Source organism: Anabrus simplex, chromosome 3, assembly GCF_040414725.1.
Source record: "Anabrus simplex isolate iqAnaSimp1 chromosome 3, ASM4041472v1, whole genome shotgun sequence".
NCBI classification, from domain to species: Eukaryota; Metazoa; Arthropoda; class Insecta; order Orthoptera; family Tettigoniidae; genus Anabrus; species Anabrus simplex.
Window position 1 is genome coordinate 359,721,862 of NC_090267.1, and position 23,465 is coordinate 359,745,326.

Genomic DNA, 23,465 nt, shown 5'->3' on the forward strand with positions numbered 1-23,465 from the left:
TCAAAGTAGTCCCGCAGATTATCCACAACGCGTTGCCAATGATGGGGGGGGGGGGGGGAAGGGGAACGTCGGACAGCAGTCGCCCCCAAAACCGTCTCCCACTCAATGATTCTTTCACTTTGGGATGAGATCAAAATCGCGCGGAGACAAGTCTGGTAAACATGGCAGATGTTCCAGTACTTTACACGCTGTTCTTGCCTCGTCACATCCATTCTGCACGGAACCTGAATCACTACTGTTGTCCTATTGCCCTGTGCGTGATACCTGTCCAATACTCCGCCATCTTGTGTTTTTCGCATGTACTATGAGTGTCATGCTTTCCAGGACTTGTGATCATTGTACGGTAGCACCGTGAAAATGTGAGGAAAAAATAGTTGTTATGACTTGTGCCCCAACCCTGGTAGTTTTGCTGTAACCAAAAGTAAAATTCCTCATAACTTTCTAACTGTGGAGTTATTCTTTAGTTTGATAATGAAATGAACACGAAAAAAATAGTATAGTTCTGTAGGCCTACTGAAGGTTTGATAAATGATCAAAACGCTATTCCCCTTTACGATGCACCGACACAGACAGCTCGTATGGTGACGGTGGGCTAGTATTACGAAGGGAGCGACCGTGTACTTAATTAAGGTACAGCCTCAGCATTTGCCTGGAGTGAAAACAGGAAACCACGGAAAACCATCTTCGGGGCTGCCGACGTGGGGTTCGAACCCACTACTTTCCGAATGCAAGTTCACCGCTATGTGGCATACACCGCGTAGCCAGCTCACTCAGCGAAACTAAAAAGAACAGTCATGTAGAAATATTACCTTACAGAAGTCCGCATCCGTAGCGTAACCGTTAGTACTATTAGCTGCCGACTTTGGGAGCCCGGGTTCGATTCTCGGTACTGCCAGAAATTTAAGAACGGCAAGAGGGCTGGTATGTGGTTGAAATGGTACATGCAGCTCACCTCCAATGGAGATGTGCCTGGAAAGAGCTGCACCGCCTCGGGATGAACAACACAAGTTTACTTTACCTTGCAGAAACAAAATTCACTTGAAAAAGGCTATAATGTTCGTTTGTTTCAAATGAGATTTCAGATGAGACTTTGTTGATTTTGCTGCTGCATCTCTCCACTTCTTTACCCACAACACGTCCACTGGCGTTGCTCTTGGATACTGTTCAGAGTACACTGGCGGAAAAAAAAATATCCAAACACCGTGAACTAAAGAATGTAGAAAAAGGAAATGTTGGCAATTTATTTGTCGAGGTAACATATTTAATTGATTAAAGGTAAACGACTACAGGTTAATATCCGCGCGAGAAATGTACCACGCTGGTCCATTAATAACCGGTGTAATCGCCTGACTGTTGAATGCAGGCATGCAAACGTGCATGCATTGTGTCGTACATGTGCCGGATGTCAGCTTGTGGGATGAAGTTTCATGCCTGTTGCACTTGGTCGGTCAATACAGGGACGGTTAATGTCGGTTGTGGATGACGCTGGAGTTGTCGTCCCATGTTGTCCCGTACGTGCTCGATTGGGAACAGATCGGCGGATTGAGCAGGCCAAGGCAACATGTCGACACTCTGTAGAGCACGTTGGGTTACAACAGCGGCATGGGGGCGTGCATTATCCTGTTAGAAAACACCCCCGGGAATGCTGTTCATGAATGGCAGAACAAAAGGTCGAATCGCCAGACGGGCGTACACATCTGCAGTCAGGGTGCGTGGGATAACCACGAGAGTGTTCTTGCTATCATAGGAAATTGCACTCCAGACCAGAACTCCCGGTGTGGGTCCAGTGTGTCGTCGCCGCAGACAGGTGGAATGCAGGCGCTCTACCTGGCCTCCTTCTAACCAACACACGGCCATCACTGACACCAAGGCGGAACCGGCCTTCATCGGAAAACACAACGGACCTCCACTCCATCCTCCAATGAGCTCTCGCTTGATACTACTGAAGTCGCAGACGGCGGTGGTTTGGGGTAAGCGGAATGCACGCCGCAGGGCATCTGGCTTGGAGCTGTTCTTCAAGTAATCGATTTCCAACAGTTCGCTGCGTCACTGTGGTGCCAACTGCCGCTCGAATTGCTGCTGCAGATGCAGTCCGCTGCGCTACAGCCATACGCCGAATACGGCGATCCTCCCTCCCGGTGGTGCCACGCACGGTACCACGGGGACGTCCGGTGCCCGGTCTTCTTGCGAGCGTAACTTCTCGTGGAGACATTCCTACCACCGAGCTCGATAGCTGCAGTCGCTTAAGTGCAGCCAGTATTCAGTATTCGGGAGATAGTGGGTTCGAACCCCACTGTCGGCAGCCCTGAAGATGATTTCCGTGGTTTCCCATTTTCACACCAGGCAAATGCTGGGACTGTACCTTAATTAAAGCCACGGCCGCTTTCTTCCCACTCCCAGCCCCTTCCTGTCCCATCGTCGCCATAAAGACCTATCTGTGTCAGTGCGACGTAAAGCAAATTGTAAAATAAAAAAAATTAAAAAAAAAAAGACATTCCTGCCAAGTCGTTCTGCAAGAGCGCGGAAGGAAAATCACCTTCACGTAGCCCTATTATAGGCCTACGGCCTCGTTCAACCGCAGTGAGCTGTTAATGCTGGCCTACTCGTCGTCGTAAAGACATTCTTGACCCAATCACAATCACTCCGTCCAATTTCGCAGGTAAACCGCACAGTACAGCCTGTATTATTTAAAGCAAACGCCATAGGGCCGCTACTAGCGCCACGCTAATGCGATTTGCGAGAAATTTGAATCAACATCGTTAATCTATCACAACCCCTTCTTGGTGTTTGGATATTTTTTCCGCCAGTGTATTTTAGTGTGACCTCAAACGCTTCCTTAGCCCCCGAGTGACTAGTCTGTTCGTATCCTCTTCATTAACATCAGCCAGGAGAACAGCGGTAATAATTTCACCATGTTTTTTTTTTTTTTTTTTTGCTTTACGTCGCACCGACACAGATAGGTCTTACGGCGACGAGGGGATAGGAAAGGCCTAGGAATTGGAAGGAAGCGGCCGTGGCCTTAATTAAGGTACAGCCCCGGCATTTGCTTGGTGTGAAAATGGGAAACCACGGAAAACCATCTTCAGGACTGCCGACAGTGGGGCTCGAACCCACTATCTCCCGATTACTGGATACTGGCCGCACTTAAGCGACTGCAGCTATCGGGCTCGGTAATTTCATCATGTTAAGCCCCTCGTTAGTGACAGAGGCGAGGTCAGATGTGAGAGGGTCTACTGGTACTGCAGATGAGTTAATGGATTTATAGTGGCCTACACTATATCTTCTCGTTCATATCTTCGTTGAATGGTCAGCGTTACGGCCTTCGTATCGGAGGATCCAGGGTTCGACTACCGGTTGGATCGATTATTTTAGCCGTGTTTGGTTAATTATTCTGGCCCGGAGTCTGGATGTTTTTGTTCGTCTTAATACCTCTTCATATACATCCAACACAGTATACTACCAACAACCACAAAAACACGCAATAACGAGCCCATCCCTCCATACAAAGTTGACATCGGTAAAGGCTTCTTCTTATTCATTCCGAAGATGTCCGCCCCCGTAGGGTAATGGTTAGCGCTATTAACTGCCGGGTTCGATTCCTGGTCGGAGGGCTGGAATGTTGTTAAAATGGTATATGGAGTGTTCCCAAAATGAGCTGCACCACCTCAGAACGAGGACATGAATTTACTATTTCGAAGATTGGTTTGCAGCAGCTCTCTATGTTACCCGTTCATCCCCGGTAGTTAACTGTGGCAGGCCTAGTACTCAAAACATGCGTGTGAGCTGTGGTCGCCCTCTGCAATTCCTCCACACAACCTCCTAGTCATTCATGCCCTAACACGTTGGCATTTCTCCAGGTCAGAATATTCTAGAAACATGGGCCCTTTCCAATCTTTCATAACTTTTCCTCATTTACCACGTAGGACTTGAACGTGTTTGAGTCACCTTCGTACGAAACATAAAAGATGTGCTCTCATACTGCATAAATACGACTTCCGTATGATTAAATCGCACAGCACACTTAGCCATGCACCTCCCCCCTCCTCCTCTCTATTTCTTCACAACTCCCGCAACCAACTCCCTTCATCCTACACACCTCCCCAACCCCGCCCAATCTCCTGGCCAGAGAGAAGGCGTAACCTTCTAGGCTGCCCGCCCCACCCCTTCAGGGTGGGGAATGAAAACTTTCTCAGACAGACAGCAGACTTCCGCACTACAAATCACCGCGATACATCTTCAGGCCTAAAAGAGGGAGTTAATCGCCAGGAAGTTCGCAGTAACCCAGGTAGTAGTAGTGGTAGTAGCTTCCGTAGTTCACCTACCATTGACCACAGAACAGGCAACATATAGGCCTATGAATGTTTGTTTGTTTGTTTGTTTGTTTGTTTTTATTCATTTACTACCGTACTTGTTTAACGTCACACTAACACATCGAAGGTTTCCGGCGACGGAATAATCTGAAAGGGCTAGTGGCCGTGGCCTTAATAAAGGTAGTCTACAGTCCCAGCATTTTCCTGGTGTGAAAATGGTAAACCACGGGAAACCAACTTCACGGCTGCCGACAATGATATTCGAACCCACGAATGCACGCTCACCGCTGCGCGACCCTAACTGCCCCCTGTGGATGGGGGAGGCAGAATCACATCCACGGTATCCCCTGCCTGTCGTAGCAGGCGACTAAAAAGTGCCCACGGTCTCTGAAGTTTGGAGCGTTGGTTGGAGACAACGGGGCCCTTAGGTGATTCTTGGCATTGCTTCCATTTACTTGTGCCTGGCTCCTCACTTTCATTTATCCTATCCGACCTACCTTGGTCAACTCTTGTTCTTTTCTGACGCCGACGGTATTAGAGTACTCGAGACCTAAAGAGTCTTTCATTTTCGCGCCATTCGTGGCCCTGTCTTCCTTTGGCCGATACCTTCATTTCTCGAAGTGTCGAATCCCTTCCTTTCTTCTCTCTGGTTAGTGTTAGAGGCTGGTTGCCTAGTTGTACTTCCTCTTAAAACAATAAACACCACCACCACGGCCATCTCGCTCGGTTATATGCTTCCTATTCTGTGCTGTAACTGCGGAGTGACATATCAAACAACTTATCATATCATGTTTGGCTACTACCTTCGCTCATCCCAAGGACCACAGGCAGGCTTAATAGATGCTCCGCGCTAGCTTTAATGATCCAGATAAATCCTGTTGTGATTGGTGATGACGCCTCTTATAACCAGCTGAGAGCATCACCTTGCTGGTAACACATCCCTCCCTGTTACTGTATTTTTAATGTTAGGCCTACACAGGGTGTAATTGAAATAAGGCACGTCCGTCTAACAGATGAAGGAAGATACTACTCTAAACAACCTACGCGAGGAAATTGACAGCTATCTTTACATTTAAAATGTATTAAAAACTATTTTTTACGCTTTCAGTAACTCCTCACGCAGCAGTGGCAAACTACTGTAAGTCTGCTGTAGTTACAAGAGGTTAGGGAGAGGCAAGATCGGTGAGGGGAAGTTGTTGCATAATCCAAGCATGACTTTTCTCGTTGGCAGGGACGAATAGGGGAGGAAATCAGTAATATTAGAAAATAGTGGTACTCGTCGTGTAAAATCCGCAAGTAAATTACTGTAGCTGTAGTTGCATTACAACCTCACATAGAGGATTGGGATATTTGGACCAGTAAGTACTATGTAGCCTACCTATCAAGTGTGATGTCATTGATTGATTGATCTATAGGACAAAATAATTTCGATAATCAACCCCGGTGTGGTGTGGAAGTATACTTGAAAACATATGTTAATATGTTGTCTGTCAAGCACTGTTACATTGTCCTACCGAGCTTTGAAAACACGCTTCAATGGAGAAATAAAGCTCCTCACTGTGTTAAGGACTAAGCGATGAAATAAAATAATATAAAGCTCCTCACTGTGCTAATAATCGAACTGTGGATATTGTCTGCAAGTGACAACCACAATCCTGTGCAAGTCGAACGAAGAGACGTGTGCATACGCGCGGAGCATTATCTCTGTCTCCTTCTCTTCCCTGAAGCACGGCAGCGGCTTGTGCTCTGGCATAGCAAATACGGCGAGTTCGTCAATTTGAATCGCGTGCCGGAAGTAACAAAGTAACCTCATTTTCGTGAAAAGAAAAGGTATCTCCGCTAATATGATTGCACCATCGTTCCTAATCTAACACGAAGAGCATCCCAGAATTTTTGTCTGTATAGTTCTGTTACACTCTGTACATGACTCTAATTAATTTGCTTTTTTACCCCTTATATCACTTACGTGCAGAAGATAGACGATGGAATTTTACATTTACTACAACCTTAGTAAAATGTGCATTATTTGGATTAGATCAATATTAAAGGAGATGTTCACATTTTTCCCCCTCTGCTCTTTCGGACCTTCCTCTCAAACCCTTCTCCCTTTAACATGAATCTTAAAATGAGAAGCTAAGATTTTAATCACTCTTACTCTGAACTTCAATACCAGATTTCGTGAAACTACTCCCATCAGTTATCCCATGATACATTAACAGACATTTTTCTTTCTTTTCTTGTTTTGCTATTTGGTTTACGTCGCACCGACACAGATAGGTCTTATGGCGACGATGGGACAGGGAAGGCCTAGGAATGTGAAGGAAGTGGCCGTGGCCTTAATTAAGCTACAGCCCGGTGTGAAAATGGGAAACCACGGAAAACCATGTTCAGGGCTGCTGACAGTGGGGTTCGGACCCACTATGTTCCGGATGCAAACTCACAGCTGTGCGCCCCTAACCGCACGGCCAACTCGCCTGGTTTACTAACTACTGCCCTGGTCTCTGCTACCCCACCGTCGGCAGCCCTGAAAATGGTTTTCCGTAGTTTCTCATTTTCACACCAGGCAAACGCTGGTTCAAATGCTGGGGCTGTACCTTGATTAAGGCCACGGCCGCTTCCTTCCAACTCCTAGACCTTTCCTATCCCATCGTCGTCATGAGACCTATCTGTGTCGGTGCGATGTAAATCAACTACAAAAAAGAAAAAAGTAGCTAGTAAAACACCCTTAACAAAACAGCAGGCTACTCCGTTGGCTATTGGCTGCAGCTCAAACCGCTTAAGGCTTAACGTTCACTAAACCAACTATCGAAAAGTGTAGTGGTAGCCCACGTCTTGATCCCAGCATACGCCACTGGTACAGCCCCAGCATTTTTCTGGTGCGAAAATAGGAAACCACGGAAATTTATCTTCAGGGCTGCCGACAGTGGGGTTCGAAACCACCACCTCCCAGATGCAAGCTCACAGCTGCGCGCTCCTAACCGTACGGCCAACTCGCCCGAGACCATGATTTTCAAGTAGGTAGGCCTACCTACTTTCTCATATAGGCAAATTCTTGTAGTAAAAATATCTCTAGGGACAAGGAAGCGCTACTTGAGGTATCGTTTGATATCATTTTTCTACGTTTTTTCACCCGCGATGGATCAACGGAAATGCCACCACTGGCTGCATAAGGAACGGTATTAGTACCGACCTTGCAGAGTGGCTTCGGCTCTACAACTCTGTATTCGGGAGGCGGTGGGATGTTCCCACCGTCGGCTGTCCTAAGAATGATTTTCTGTGCTTTACCATTCTTCTTACTTTGCCGCTGCCGCTCCTTCCTCACTCTTCTCCGCACCACATCACCAGACCTAAAAGTGGGCGTTACCCTCTAGGAGACCCGCCGTATCCTACCAGGCAAATACAGTAGAGACAATACGCGACACTCAGCGAGATATCGAGGGACAGCTATTAGAGCTCTCTCTAGCTGACTGACCTGAGAACTACTGATTCTGTCATAAGAGCACATGTATTTGCGTGTGAAGTTTCTGGTGATATTTATGCGTTTTCAGTGAGTTGACATAATCAAATAATAGCGTGTGTCATTCCTTGATATCTCCTCTCAACATCAGGGGAAAGGTATGTGCTGTGTTTGGCTGCAGTAACTATGAAGTAGGTAGAGAAGAATGCGCGGTCTTTCTTCAGTTTCCCTCGTGACAAGAAAATGTAAGTAATATTGTGTTTGCATATATATTCTTCCAGTGACAAAGAAATTTTTATAGTACTGCATAATCTTCTGACCTGCTCGACTCATATTTTAACTGGCTTAAAATATAATACGCATATTTTATTGTATAGTGCAGCAGTTAACCTTCAGTACCGATGTGTTGTTGTAGGTGTGATCTGTGGGTTTGATTTAATTCCGGAAAATACATATGCATATGAGTGTGGCTGGTTGTGTTCCAAGTCACCGCATTTGGAATGCCGTAATGCGTTGTCAAGCACTGAAGAAAATACGGGTGATTTAAGAAATGTACATATTTTGTTGTAAAATATGATGATGCAAATTTGCTTTACCCCAATGTAATGGCATTATGGCAAGTATTGCTTATAGGGAAAATTTGAATGTTTTTTAGGCTAAATTCAAAGATTTTCTTTCTGTTAGTAGGCTTCAAGCTAAAAAGAAAATTGTCCAGCTCTTAAATATAAATTCGTTGAATCATGTGTGTAAGGAATGTGCCGATATTTTTGTCGACAAGTGTTTTAATATGATGATACAATGCTTTTAAGTGAGAACAAAGAAAAATCTAGCCGTGAACGTTCAGGCAGGAATTCTAAAGCTAAAAAAGTAATGTATAAATGAAAGATCAAGCCCTTTCACAGCAGTCCATTTCACATCTTGATTATATGTCTAATTTCAGTCTTTAAATAATAACCTGTTAAATAATTCTTCATTCTTTTATCAAGAATTGCTTTAGCAACTTTGAAGTTAACATCTTAGTAACATTTTCTTTGTAGACGTATTTTATTTATCCATTTCCGTATATACATTCCAATTGATATTTGAATTTAGCGCGAATTTTCAGGTCAAGCTACTAGGAGCGCCACTTGCGACTTGTCTCCCATTTTAACAAGGTTAAATCCGGAAGTGTCGCGTATTGTCTCTACTGTATTTGCAACAGGTTACAGAAGTAAAATTGTTAGTAGGCAGGCACTACTATTAAAAACAAAAAATACATGGCCGGACTACATGATTACGGTACTAGCATCGCTCATACCTCAAAGTCATTTCCATGTTGTCAAAGCCAAGGATGAGACTGAGACCAAATACAGTAGAGACAATACGCGACACTCAGCGAGATATCGAGGGACAGCTATTAGAGCTCTCTCTAGCGGGTAGACCTGAGAACTACTGATTCTGTCATAAGAGCACGTGTGTTCGTGTGTTAAGTTTTTGATGTTTTATGCATTTTCAGTGAGCTGACATAATTAAATAGTAGCGTGTGTCATTCCTTCATATCTCCTCTCATCATGAGGGGAAAGGTATGTGCTGTGTTTGGCTGCAGTAACTATAAAGTAGAGAAGAATGCGCAGTCTTTCTTTCGCTTCGTTCGTGACAAGAAAATGTAAGTAATATTGTGTTTGCATATATTCGCATATTTTATTGTATAGTGCAGCAGTTAATCTTCAATACCGATCTGTTGTTGTAAGTGTGATCTGTGGGTTTTGATTTAATTCAAGAAAATGCATACGGATATGTGTGTGGCTGGGTGTGTTCCAAGTTACCCCATTTGTAATGTCGTAATGTGTTGTCAAGCACTGAACAAACTATGGGTGACTTAAGAAATGTACACATTTTGTTGAAGCAGTATGATGATGCAAATTTGCTTTACCCTAATGTAATAGCAAGTATTGCTTATAGGGAAGTTTTGAATGTTTTTGAGGCTAATTTTATATTCTTTCTGTTAGTAGGCTTCAAGTTAAAAGGAAAATTGTCCAGCTTTTAAATGTTAATTCATTGCATCATGTGTGTAAGGAATGTGCCGATATTTTTATTGACAGGTGTCTTAATGTGATGATAAAATGTTTTTAAATGAGAAAAAAGACAAATCTGACCGTAAAAGTTCAGGCAGGAATGCTAAAGCAAAAAAAAATTAATGCATAAATGAAAGCTCAAGACATTTCACAGCAGTCCATTTCACATCTTGTTTATATGTCTAATTTCAGTCTTTAAATAATAACCTTTTAAATAATTCTCCATTCATTTATCCAGAATTGCTTTAGCAACATCGATGTTAATATCTCAATAACACTTTCTTTCTAGACGTAATTTATTTATCCATTTTCGTATATGTATTTCCATTGATATTTGAATTTAGCGCGACTTTTCAGGTCAAGTCACTAGGAGCGCCACCGTCGAATTGTCTCCCATTTTAACAAGGCTAAATTCTTAAGTGTCGCGTATTGTCCCTACTGTATTTGCTGAGACCGACCGCATTAGCAGGCCATAGAGCAGTGTGAACACTAGGTCTTGCCCAAAGAGGATGTAATAGGCCTCGCCAGCAGATACAGGAGTTTTGAAATTTTAATTAGTACTGGTACTGGTACCGGTATAAATTAGCCATCCTATGAAAGATGCAACCACAGAACACCTATGGTTGCAACCGTTGCCTACGTTATAATACAAGGCCTGGAAATAAAGCGCGTAAGACGCCATGGAAATGGTTGCACTGAAGTTCAATGCCGAGCCGCTAGGATCGCTTTCTTGCCCCCTGTCTACCAGGTTCGCACCTTTAAACGTGTTCATTAACTGAGTTGGTTGTGAATGTATTATGTATTCGTCTGATGTTAAGCATTCGCAGTTCAGTCATGGCTTATTCACGAGAAATTAAAGGTAGTGGAATATCGTTTCACAAGTTTCCAGTGAATGTTCAATGTTCGAATCATTATACAGAGGAAGTACGCATGAGATACGAATTCAGGCTGATCGAAGTAGGCCTCTGTTCCTAAGCTTTTATCCGAGTTACGTCATAAGAATCGGGCGATCCCAAAATTTGTCACTGGACTTTTTTGTAAACAATGCTACCGTGACCGGCGATCATTTGAGAGGCATCTTCAAACTCAGAAATCTTAAATTAGGAAACCAACGAGGAAAATAATTTGCCCAACAAATTTGGCGAAAATGAATGCAGCAAGTGCTAAAAATATTGCATTTTCCCCTGAAACAATCTCTGGTTTGAAAAGTATGGAGATGGCTTGTCCCGAGAGCATTAAATACAGTTTAAATTAAACCATTTGTTTTATGGAGCATTTTATGAAATTGTTCCATGCGCATGACGTCTGCATCACCTCACATGGGACATACTCCAGGAACGAGAACAAACGAGCATCTTTTAACCGGGTGAGTTGGTCGTACGGTTAGGGGCGCGCGGCTGTAAGCTTGCATCCGGGAGATAGTGGGTTCGAATCCCACTGTCGGCAGCCCTGAAGATGGTTTTCCGTGGTTTCCTATTTTGACACCAGCAAATGCGGGGGCTGTACCTTAATTAAGGCCACGGCCGCTTCCTTCCAACTCCTTGGCCTTTCCTATCCCATCGTCGTCATAATACCTATCTGTGTCGGTGCGACGTAAAGCCACTAGCAAAAAAAAAGCATCTTTTACTACTGAAGATGAACGCCTCAGTTGGGTAATTAATGATTTCCTGTCATATATTAAGGAACTTCAAATGCATTCAGAGAAAGTAAAAAAGATTCATGAGAGAAATGTATCAGGCATAGGTCTTGACTACCCAATCCACTGTGGCCTGCGCACATTTGCATTATGCACTGACGAGAAACCTAACGAGCTATGGCATCGAGCTCTTCTCAACTACCTAGGATGCCAAGCGGAATAAAATGACATTATGATTCGTGTGCCAAAAGAAGAAACAGATGTAAAGGCTGTTTAGAACGTATATCTTCTCCAGCTACTCAAAGTCCAACATTGTGTCTTATTCGTTTTGAAGATCGAGGAGCCCTCAGATACCGGTACCGAAAATCATCGTCTGTGGCACTTCTGCACTGAACGACGGAATTTGTCACCTCTGCTACGCAGTACTTGCCCCGAAGAGAGTTACTTAAAGGTGTGCGTATATTTTTTCGAAAGACATATTCAACAGTGAAATTAAGTGTTGAAAGTGTAAAGGCGACAAACCACCTCTTTTTCTACTATGAAAATTTCTGAGACCTCTGTTAAACAACATTGCTTTGAGCCACTCAAGTAAAAGAGAGTTTTGAAACTTGAATGACATATCCAAGCCAATGCAGCACCGCTCTATAAATAAAGTACTGTCAATACTCGCAAAAACATTAAGTTATTTTTATTTATTGACATATACGGCCACGCGAATACAAGAGGGCAAGAACGCGATCCTAGCGGCTGAATGGTGAACTAGGAAGCAACCCGTTTCCTCGAGTGCATTTCAAGGCCTTGTATTATAGCGTAGGCAACGGTTGCAACACCAGATTCCATCCATCGAGGAAGAAATTCATTGCCAATCTTTACAGGAACAATTTATAGAAAGCAAAGCTCTGCATGTCTATTGCATACTAGAATGTTGAATATAATGCCGTATTTTGTAATCTACAACTCAATGACTTGTCTAAGAAAATCGGCAGATGCAACTACTCTAAAATTAAAGAAATAAAAAGTGAGCCTGAAGTATTCTTTAATATCTCCATGGTCTGAAGTAGTCTGGGCCTAAGAGGTTATAATAGGACCATCCTCTTTGGTGTTATGAAAGTCTAAGGTTGGTATGTTGAAAGTTTTGTATGTGTACGTTGTCAGACATTGTGCGGTTCAATATGGCTCCTATGTCAATTAAAAGTGTTTACCGAACCTGTGTAAGGTAATTCGAAGATTGTATATTGACTAAAATCTACGATGAAAACTGCTTTAATGGTTGCGGAGAAGCCTTCATTGGCTGCTTCCCTGGCCACGATTTTGAGCAATGGAAAAAGCACGTCCAGGAAAGGTACAGCATCATATTTAGACTATGTTTTCAGTGTCGTTTGATTATAGTATTGTCATTTATTTAATTTTTGGGGACAGCAGCGACGGGTTTTATTTATTCCTCTTGTTTTAGGCTTAAATGGAGCATGCTCGGTTCATGAATGGTCAGGTACGTTTCGTGGAGAAACTGTCTGCTTTCGGATGACATCTGTTTGTGGTCATGTCATGACGCTGGATTTTCACAGCAGGTACAATAACTGGGACCGTGTTGACCCGGTAAGTACTCTGGTTACAGTAATTTGTGGTTGGATACTTGTGCGCTTTTTTTCTTGCATCTTGATTAATTTGCTGCGAGTGCATGAGACAGACTGATTGATACTATAAATTATAGGTTAATTCCCGAGAGGATATAACCGTATAGGCTTATTCTTTTACATCAGTTGCGCTCTCGTTTCCTGTCTTCCAAAATGTTATTATTGTGCAAGGAACGGAAAGAAAATATTCTTGGGAGAGCAGTCAGTAAAACTTTTTAAGCCTCCTCTGTTAATCATAAGCAATTTTTTTAAATGTTATTTTCACAATTGAACTTCTAAACCCGGCGAGTGAACGTGAGGTTAGGGATCCAACATGGCGCGGCCCGGACGACGTCACATAATACTCAGCAGGCTAAGGTCTGCATTGTTAGTGTCAAAACTTTTGGTCTGGATTGGTTAGGTCCAGCTAGTGACAAGGTTATTGGACTGAGGGCAACCAAAGGAGGTCTGGGGGCATAAGCCCCCAGGTTAGAGCCATGAAGCCACTCTTAGACCTCTAGTGTCCCGCGTGACAACACCATTGATCTGGATTGGTTATGTTCAGCGAATGAAAAAACCATTGGTTTGAGTAGATTAGGTCCGGCTAGTGATAAAACCATTGGGTAACTTTCAGATCGGTGGTTCTCTTACTTCTACCAAATATGGCAGCCCTGTACTTGCATATGATCCCAGCTCTATCAGGGACAATACGAAACTTGCCCGGCGAATAGGAACACAACACGAACCTTGGCTGGCCAATAAGAACACAGCACATGGTCACATTCAGTTGATTTATATAGTCTCGGTTTCAATTCTTCTATATATGTAAGAATACTTGTAGGGGCAGATTGGTGGGTCCCAGGCAAGCATAAAGGAAGGATCTCTCCTTTTTACTACATGAGGTATCGTTGCACATCATTTTTATATTTTTTCTCCTCCCTAAGTCTTTCCGCCAAGTACGGAAGTGCCACCAATTGAGAAAACTCCACCTTTCAATACATACAGAGTGTATCAGAACTATACAGACAAAAAAAATCAGGGATGCTCTTTGTGTTATGTTAAGAACAGTGGTGCAATCTGATTGGCGGAGAAAATTTTTCTTTTTGAGGAAATTAGGTTATTTCTTACTTCCGGTCATGCAGTTCAAATTGACAAACTTGCCGTATTTGCTCTCTACCAGAGCACAAGCCGCTGCCGTGCTTCAGGGAAGAGAAGGAGAGGGAGAGGAAATGGTGTGTATGATGGAGACTGAAGATAACGCTCCGTTTGTACGGACAAGTTCCCTCATTCGTCTCGCACAGGATTATCCTTGTCTCTTACAGGCAATATCCCGAGTTTGTTTATTGAACAGATGTAACTGCACACACAGTACAAGAACCTACTGTAATTACGACACACTTGTCAGTCAAGGAATGTACCAGATCGTTTCCCCTCTCGTCTGTTGGTCGCAGTAACATTCTTTATTATTTAATTTGCTCGAAGGTGCAGTACTGCCGTCCCATGATTTTGTATTCCTTCACTCACAATATTATAAATGGAATGAAAAACTGAACAAAGGAAACAATATGCCCAATGGTTTGAATACAGTAAATGTTCAGTATGCGCCCCTCCTACTTCGATGAACAGTTCATGTTGGTGTAGTAGTGACCTTTGGACTCTGTTGAGGATGTGTGGTGTGTTGCGAATGACCTGGAAAGCTACTTGTATTCTTGGTACAAGTTCATCTTCTCTTCCTGGTAGGGTTCGCATATCAGTCAGTTTGAGGGGAACAAACTGTACTCTGCGTACTGGGGCTGGGAAGCGACTGTGTGAAACGAATGATAAACTTGTGTATTCACACGGAGCATTACCTCTGTCTTCCACTTCCCTCCTTTCCATCCTCTGGCGCACAGCAATAGGCAGCAATTGGCTCTCTGGCATATCAAACACGTCAAGTTTGTCAGTTTGAATCACGCGCCCGGAAATAACGAAGTAACCTCATTTTCTCGAAAAGAAATATTTTCTCCACCAGTCCGATTGCACCATCATTCTTAAGATAACATAAAGAACACCTGTGATTTTTTTTGTCGGTATAGTCCTGATACACCCTTGATATTGTACCATCTTTCAAGAATTACACTTATATGTTTTAGTTAAAAGTACATGTTTAGTCTCTCTTTCTGAGACATCTTCAGCTTACAGAAGATTAACAATAAATTAAATAAATAATTTAAAAGTCTTTAACATCGAATCAAAACAAACTTGGTCCTGGCAACCAACAAGGTCAAGGGCAAGTGAATACACTAAATTTCAAATAGAATAACTGACAGTTTCAGATTTGTTTGTCAAAATAATCGTTGTCCATTTTCCAAATAGGTGAGAAAGATAGTGATCCTGATACTAGTGTTCTGTTGACAGGCATGTTACACGATGCTAAGGTCAAGGCCAATTATGTTTAGCCTATGTATGATAACAGCATATCCAGTTTAGGTTGGAGTGAAGAGCTCAACTCTAGGGTTTTTCGAGGACAGATGGAAATACAGTACCAGCAAAATTTAACTGACATGATCTCTGGTTTGGAAGATTTTAGTAAAAATTTTATGAGATGCTAATTTTAATAAATTGATTGTGTTGTTAGGTAATAGATAAGGATGATATTTTAAGAAAATTGTAAATAGAATAGTGTAGTTTTAGTGTTCTTTTATGACATTTGGGATATATTTCAACTATGACACACGTTGGATTTCTGTTGAGAGATATTTAGAACTTTGGTATTTGATGTGTAATAATAAGTAAAGAAGTCCAAAAGATAATTGGTAGTGAGAGAAAAAACCGCTGAGGAAGAGGACAGTAAGGTCCTCAAAATGTACGGTGTATGAGGTGATAAAAAATAATCAATTAAACAACTCTGTAAGTATTGACGAGGCTGATTGTTAATTATCAAAAGTAGGCTATATATATTAGAGTTGAGATTGTAGTCAATACAGACCATTATAAAATCAAACCAGAATGGTTATACATCTATGCTGAGTATGCAATGAAGAGAGCCTCAATGCCTGGACTGAAAGCGTATCAATTGGTGGCCGAATAATCACTAACCTGTGCTTTGCTGATGACACCACTCTCCTTGCCAGCAGTTAAGATGAACTTTCAGAATTACTAGCAAGAGAAAAAGATGCAAGTTTAGAATATGGACTAGAGATCAATCTGGGCAAGTCCAAACTAATTATAATTGATAAAACAGCACAGATCCAGCTAACAAGTCGATTAAGGGAACTAAAGGTGGTAAATGTCTTCATATACCTTGGGTCGATCATCTATGACACAGGAAGTTCCGACAAAGAGATTAGGAGTGGTATCATCTTAAGTCAAGCTGCCATGAGCAAACTCACTAAGATATGACTGAGCAGAGCCATAATGAACAACACAAAGGTTAGAGTGGTTGAATCACTTGTGATCTCTATCTTCTCCTATGGTTCCATCTGGCTCCATGGCCCCAGTGTATGTGTCGTTTTCATAGCCTAATTATTTCATCCTCATAACGACGCACAGGTCGCCTACGAGAGTCAAATCAAAAGACCTCCATCTGGCGAGCCGAACTTGTCCTCGGACACTCCCGGCACTAAAATCCATACACCATTTCATTTTTTCTTATGGTTCTGAGATCTGGACCCTCAAGGCAAGAGATAAAGAGCACCGCATCGTTGCCTTTTATACATTCCTTATACTTTGGATGGAAGAAAGAACTAATGCGTCTTTTTTTTTTTTTTTTTTTTTTTACGTCGCACCGACACAGATAGGTCTTACGACGACGGTGGGAGTGGGAAGGAAGCGGCCGTGGCCTTAATTAAGGTACAGCCCCAGCATTTGCCTGGTGTGAATATGGGAAACCACGGAAAACCATCTTAAGGGCTGCCGACAGTGGGGTTCGAACCTACTATCTCCCGAATACTGGATACTGGCCGCACTTAAGCGACTGCAGCTATCAAGTTCGGTAATGCATCTATTATACAAGGTTTTTTAAATTTTATTTTCATTAATTTGTTTCTTTTCAGATATAATTCTGTTATCATACGTTTTATTTTTCAGATAGTTTGTAAATCTATTTATTGAAAATAAGTTTTGGCTGGCTGAAGAACCTAACATTTATCATAAAAAATTATACAAGAAATGAATATTTCTGAGCGTCTCACTTCTAAATATCACAAGGAGAATTGTACACTTCTTTGGCAATATAGTAAGAAGGGATGGTGAAAATCTGGAGAAGTGCAGTATATGATGGAAGGCAAGGTTGTTCACAGAAAACCATGAGGAAGGACATCGAGCAGGTGGATTAATCACCACTGGCCTGACTTATCAGCAGGCTTTAAGAGAAGCTGAACACCATCAAAGATGGCAGTGGTTAGTCAAAAATATTTTGTGAATTCAAATAGGGTCAGGATGCTTAGCAGTGAGTCGTACAACTTTCGATGATGAATGTAAAAACAGAAACAATTGGCTGGTTTTTGAAGAGACTGTTTTTAAGTAAAGAGTGTGCTTTTCAAAAGGAATTTTACTGTTGTAGTTCATTGGACTCCACACTAAATAAATCTTTCCCCTGCACCACCCTCAGAGTGACTGATTCCTCTCTTTTGGGAGACTTTCTTATTACACAATGCCTGCTGGAATCTTTTCTTTACTGGTCATGTCTTTCGCCATCTTTCCTTTGTGATATATTCATGAACACAATACTTCATTGACCTGAAGATGCAAGAATGTTTTTAAAAAATCAGTCCTCATTGATGAATCACTGCCGTGGCTTATTGAGGGATTTACTTGGTTAATACTTTCCCCTCTGCACAAACACCGCTCGGGTCAGTTAACACTCCTATGTGTACAAAGCCCTAGCACTGTTTATATTCACATTTAACTGTATTATGACAGGTTTTTAGTTTAAATGAATGCCACTCTTTTGTATGACGTAGGTTTTCAAGTAATTGCAAAAAATACACTTGTTTGCAGCAACTATTTGAAACTACACTCATGTTCGTAAAAAAAATTTTTTTAAAAACAGAACACTGTGAAAGACTAGAAATAGGAAGTTTATATTCATAAGACATGTTCATTAGTATGTTCTGCAGAAACGATTAGCATATCAGTCACCTAGGTTCAGTATATGTCCTGTTGCCTAGTAGGCACTGGGCCTCCATGGGTTCTGATAATCTGTTCCATGCGTTATGTTATCGACGCATATAAGGCACGAATGGTGTCCTGGGGTGTAGCCATCCATGCTGCATTCACCTGGTTCCACAATTCATCTTTGGTGGTTGGCATTGGGTCACAGCGTCGCACCCGTCGTTTAATCATATCCCACACATTTTCGATCGGTGATAAGTCCGGCGATCGGGTGGGCCAGGGCAACTGTCTGACATCCTGTGTCAACAAGAAGGCACGTGTTCGTGTGCAGCAACATGTGGTCGCGCACTGTCCTGCTGAAATATGGTGTCTGGGGTGTCGTGTAGAAAGGGTATGGCTACAGGTTGCAGGTTGTCATTCACGTAGGTCAGACTCGTCACAGTACCCTGGACACTGATCAACTGTGATTTGTGGTTCTACCCAATAAAACCCCACACCATAAGGCCTTGAATTGGTGCTGTATGTCTTGTGCGAATGCCTCTCCGCCTGTCTGCGGAAAACCAAAAATGCTGCCATCATTTTCAAACAAACAGAACCTGGATTGGTCCGAAAACACTTTCTGCTGCCATTCTTGTCTCCAGTAATGTCGTTTCATACACCATTGCTGTCTAGCATGTTATTGCACATTAGTCAAAGGTAGGCGGAGAATAGGACGACGCACCGGTAACGCAGGCCGTAATAAACGGCGACAGACTGTCATTCCCGATACTGTACGATGTGTTCCACTGTTGCGCCAGAGTCGAGGAGGGTTCAGATCTGCCATGCAATGCCATTCGGATGCACTGCTGACATGCTTTGTCCCACACAAGCAAAATTTCCAGGGTGGCTGCATCACCTTCTCTCATAATGCGCCCTCTTTCAAACTCACTCATTTGACGGTATGATTCTCGCATACACCTGCAAGGCATCCTGCACGTCTGCTCAAATCCCACGGATCCATTACTTACGGTTTATAGCGACGAGAACCGCAGGCACATTTTACCAGTCGGTGGTGGTGCGCTATGATATCGATCTGCACCTGGAATCTGAGGGCCAACATGGTTCAAATGCTAATCATTTCTTCAGAACATACTGATGCAGATGTACTGTGAATATGAACTTCCTGTCTCTAGTCTTTCAAGGTGTTCTGGTTTTTATGAACATGAGTGTACTTGTGTCACCTGTAACCACATGTTGCAATTGATCACTGTCAGGCACGGCTCTGTGAGTAAAACGGCTGCAAGCAAGTTGCCCAGAAATGACACTATGGAGATTTTGATCAATTTTGGATCAGAAGTGGAAGTCAGTGATAGTGTTGATTCCTATGATAAATCTAGTATAGTTTATCTTTTTTTGCTCATCATTTTTGTTATCAGTTTTCTTATGTAAGCAAAAATACCTCATTGGAAAGAGGAAAGACGATTCAGTAACATAAAAAGAAGCACAAGGTAGTGATTAATTTCAAAATACGGCGGATGTTTTCTAAGTAAGTACCGTTTTGATATTCTGCCGATACAGCGCTGCGGTCAGCGTTCCATACATGCGCGCTGTGTACCTGCATCTATTGGCAAGGCTCAGTATAGCATTACATGGCCTGTGATATTTCCCTACAAGTTTCTTGATCTTCTTGTGGAGATTAAACAAGTCATGTTTCTCTTGGAGAAGTTCTATTTCTCTGCATCTTTCCACAAGCCATAGTTCTTTTGCTTCCCTACACTTCCTCCTCACTGTCCTGTTTAATTCTTGGTATTGGACTTACATTTTTTTTCCCCCCGTCTTTGAAATCTGAACAATTTCATACTACGGGCAGCAAGAGAGAGATATATATCTTTTATTTTAGCTTTAAAAACTTACTTTGAGAAAAGCTGCTTCAGAATTCCATTTCTCATTCCAGTTCAGTAAAATCCATCATCAACAACCTCGAGTACCACGCCAAGGATAGATTGAGCATCTCCTCTACCACGGTCAACATCGGGGACAGGAATTCGAACTGATGTTCCTTTTTCTACTGGAGGATGAATGTGATCTGAGGTTTTTTTTCATTCGTTTAGCTTGTTGTTCTAGACAGTAGAAAGCTTCTTTTTTCTGTCTCTTGATATTCTGAGTAGACTTGTCCAGGTCAGTAAGGACATAATCACCATCATCTACGAGCTTTTCACCACTTGATAAATTTTGGTTTGTTTCAATATCATCAGGATTTCCATTCTCGTTACTTTGAATTTCGTATTCTTGTTGTTACTGAATTTGGTCAATTGTGCATTGAAGATCATCTTCTGTTTCTAAGTTTGCCAGTACCACAGTTGGTAGTTTTGAACTAGATAAGCCATGTCGCGGGGGGCAACTGAACATTGCCTCATATGGGGATCTTTTTATCCCACTGTGCAATGCACTGTTTTTTATAAGTTGAATAAACTTTAAGTCTTCACTCCATTTTGATGTTTTGTGGTCTTGCATGCAGGTGGTTATGATATTCTCATATGTCCTGGTTGGCTCTTTCAACGCTATCTTGACTTTGACTATGTTGCGGTTTGCCATGCACCATTTTGAATTTAGCCATGTATTAACCAGACTGTCAATAATTTTATTAACAAATTCTCTGCCATTGTCTGACTGTAAAATACAAGGAGCGCACTGTATGGAGTTGAGATATGGACGTTGAGTAAAGAGGAAGAAAGAAGACTGGAAGCATTTGAGATGTAGATTTGGAAGAGAATGGTAAGTATACAATGGATAGAAAAAAAAAAAAAAAAAAGTGTTGAGAAGAGTTGGGGAAGAGAGAAATATATTAAAAGTAATCAAGAAGAGAAAGCACAGTTGGTTTGGTCATTGGATGAGGAGAGATTGCTTGCTTATAGATGCTATAGAAGGAACGGTAAATGGAAAAAGACAAAGAGGACGGAGAATATATCAGATGCTGGACAGTATCAGGATAGAATACAAGTATGAGGAAACAAAGAGGGTAGCAAGAGACAGGATTTTGTGGAGAACTGCCATGTGAAGACTTGCAATAGAACACTGATACCAAGCTCGATAGCTGCAGTCGCTTAAGTGCAGCCAGTATTCGGGAGATAGTAGGTTCAAACCCCACTGTCGGCAGCCCTGAAAATGGTATTCCGTGGTTTCCCATTTTCACACCAGGCAAATGCTGGGGCTGTACCTTAATTAAGGCTGCGGCACCTTCCTTCCAACTCCTAGCCCTTCCCTGTCCCATCATCGCCATAAGACCTATCTGTGTCGGTGCGACGTAAAGCAACTAGCCAAAAAAAAAAGAACACTGATGAAGAAGATGAATAATCATAACAAAGGTTTGGCGCTCACGGTTACATTTTCAGAGCAGCATCTGCGAATCAAGTTTTACTTAACCACAACAGACATAGTTAACTCTTCCTAGCAAAAATTGATCTGTTTGTTTTCAATCAACTGTTACTGATACTTTTAGTAAGAGTTGAATCTGCCTAGGGAGAGTCAACTCTTACTAAGAATCGACTTTCCCTGTACCATTTATACTGTATATATGTAATTTTGCTTCTTTGCTAATTTAGCAGTTATTTTTAGCTAGTCTTCATTTAGAAGGTAAATAGCTGTAACTGTAATGTTTTGGATTAAAATGTGCCTTATTATTTGCAGGCGGAATTGTTTTCATGTCCAACAGAAAAGAAGGAAGCTGTACCTAAATTGAAGATGCCATTCTTTTTAGCTCAAGAAGCCAAAGGTTGTGATTATCTTATTTTATGGTTGGATTGTGATAAAGAAGGAGAAAATATATGTTACGAAGTTATGAACTGTGTACAGTCTTCTATGAGAAGAAATGTTCAGTCCCCAGATGTAAGTAAAGTGACTGCATTTTGAGTATTACAATTGAAGGAAATGAATTATTATTATTAAGTATAATCTTCATTGCCATAAATCTCTCTCCCTCTCGCACACACGCATGCATACACGTTCACTGCTGATCTGCATTTAGTGATGTCGCCCTGGTGGTATTTCCTTATCAGTTATTTACCTAGTCTTTTCTTAAATAATTTGAAAGAAGTTGGAAATGCCCCTTGGTAAATTATTTCAGTCCCTAATTTCTCCTTTGTCCTAACATGTCCTTGTGAATTCCAGCTTTATCTTCATCTTATGATCCTTCCTGCTTTTAGAAACTTCATTCAGGTTTATTAGTCTACTAATGTCATACCATTGCCATCTTTCCACTGAGAGTTCAGAACACCCCGCTTAGTCAAGTAGATCATCTCCTTATTCCCAAGTCTTCCCAGCCCAAAGTTTGCAACATTTTTATAACACTACTATGTTGTCAGAAATCATCCAGATCAAATAGTGCTGCTTTCATTTCTATCTTTTCTAGTTCTGTAATCAAGTAATCCTGGTGAGGGTTTCATACACGGGAACCGTGCTCTAATTGGAGTGTTACCAGTGACTTATATGCCATATCCTTAAATCCTTACTATGACCCTTAAATAACCTCATAACCATATGAAGAGGTCTGTAATCTTTATATATAACCTCATTAATGTAATTACGCCAATGAAGATCTTCTCTTGTAATATTAACACCTGCAGTATGTAGTTATGGAAGCTTCTGTGGCTCAGGCGGCAGCGCACCGGCCTCTCACCGCTGGATACTGTGGGTCAAATCCCGGTCGCTCCATTTGAGATATGTTCTGGACAAAGTGGAGGCGGACAGGTTTTTCTCTGGGTACTCCAGTTTTCCCTATCATCTTTCATTCCAGCAACACTCTCCAAAATAATTTCATTTCATCTGTCAGTCATTAATCATTACCTCAGAGGAGTGCGACAGGCTTCGGCAGTCAGCACATTTCCTATCTGTCGCTAGATGGGGGTTTCATTAATTTCATTCCTGACCTGGCCGAATGACTGGAAACAGGCTGTGGATTTTCATTCATTATGTAGTTATAGTACTTGCCCTGTAAGGCTATACACAAAAAAACAAATATCACAGCCCTATACTCTTGTTTTCGTAATGGCTCATCACTGTTGCCAGCTTGACTAGTTTCATATTGAAATCACGAGACATAACCATCAACAAACTAATCTCGATGCAAGTATCAACAATGAAGGTTCCCGTACCCAAATAAATGATCAATCAAGATATTCATAATTAAGTCGGTTTTCAAGCTCAATGAGGAATTAAAGAAGTACCGTACACACTCTCTCACATCCTCACTCAGTTTAATGTTGTATATTTCTGCCTTTATTTTGATATACACATTACTGTAACCCTATTCTTAAGTGTTTGCCT

The 23,465-nt window shown here is 42.0% G+C and overlaps 1 protein-coding gene across 1 annotated transcript in view; it reads left to right on the forward strand.

Moving 5' to 3' along the window:
• The first annotated feature begins 12,615 nt into the window (after positions 1-12,615).
• The window catches only part of Top3beta (topoisomerase 3-beta), a 177,236-nt gene continuing 166,386 nt past the window's right edge, over positions 12,616-23,465 (forward strand). The window contains exons 1-3 of the mRNA XM_067144503.2: positions 12,616-12,799; positions 12,911-13,053; positions 21,831-22,028. Of these exons, the coding sequence (XP_067000604.2) occupies positions 12,709-12,799; positions 12,911-13,053; positions 21,831-22,028 (432 nt within the window). The 5' untranslated portion in view covers positions 12,616-12,708. The remainder of the gene's footprint in view (positions 12,800-12,910; positions 13,054-21,830; positions 22,029-23,465) is intronic.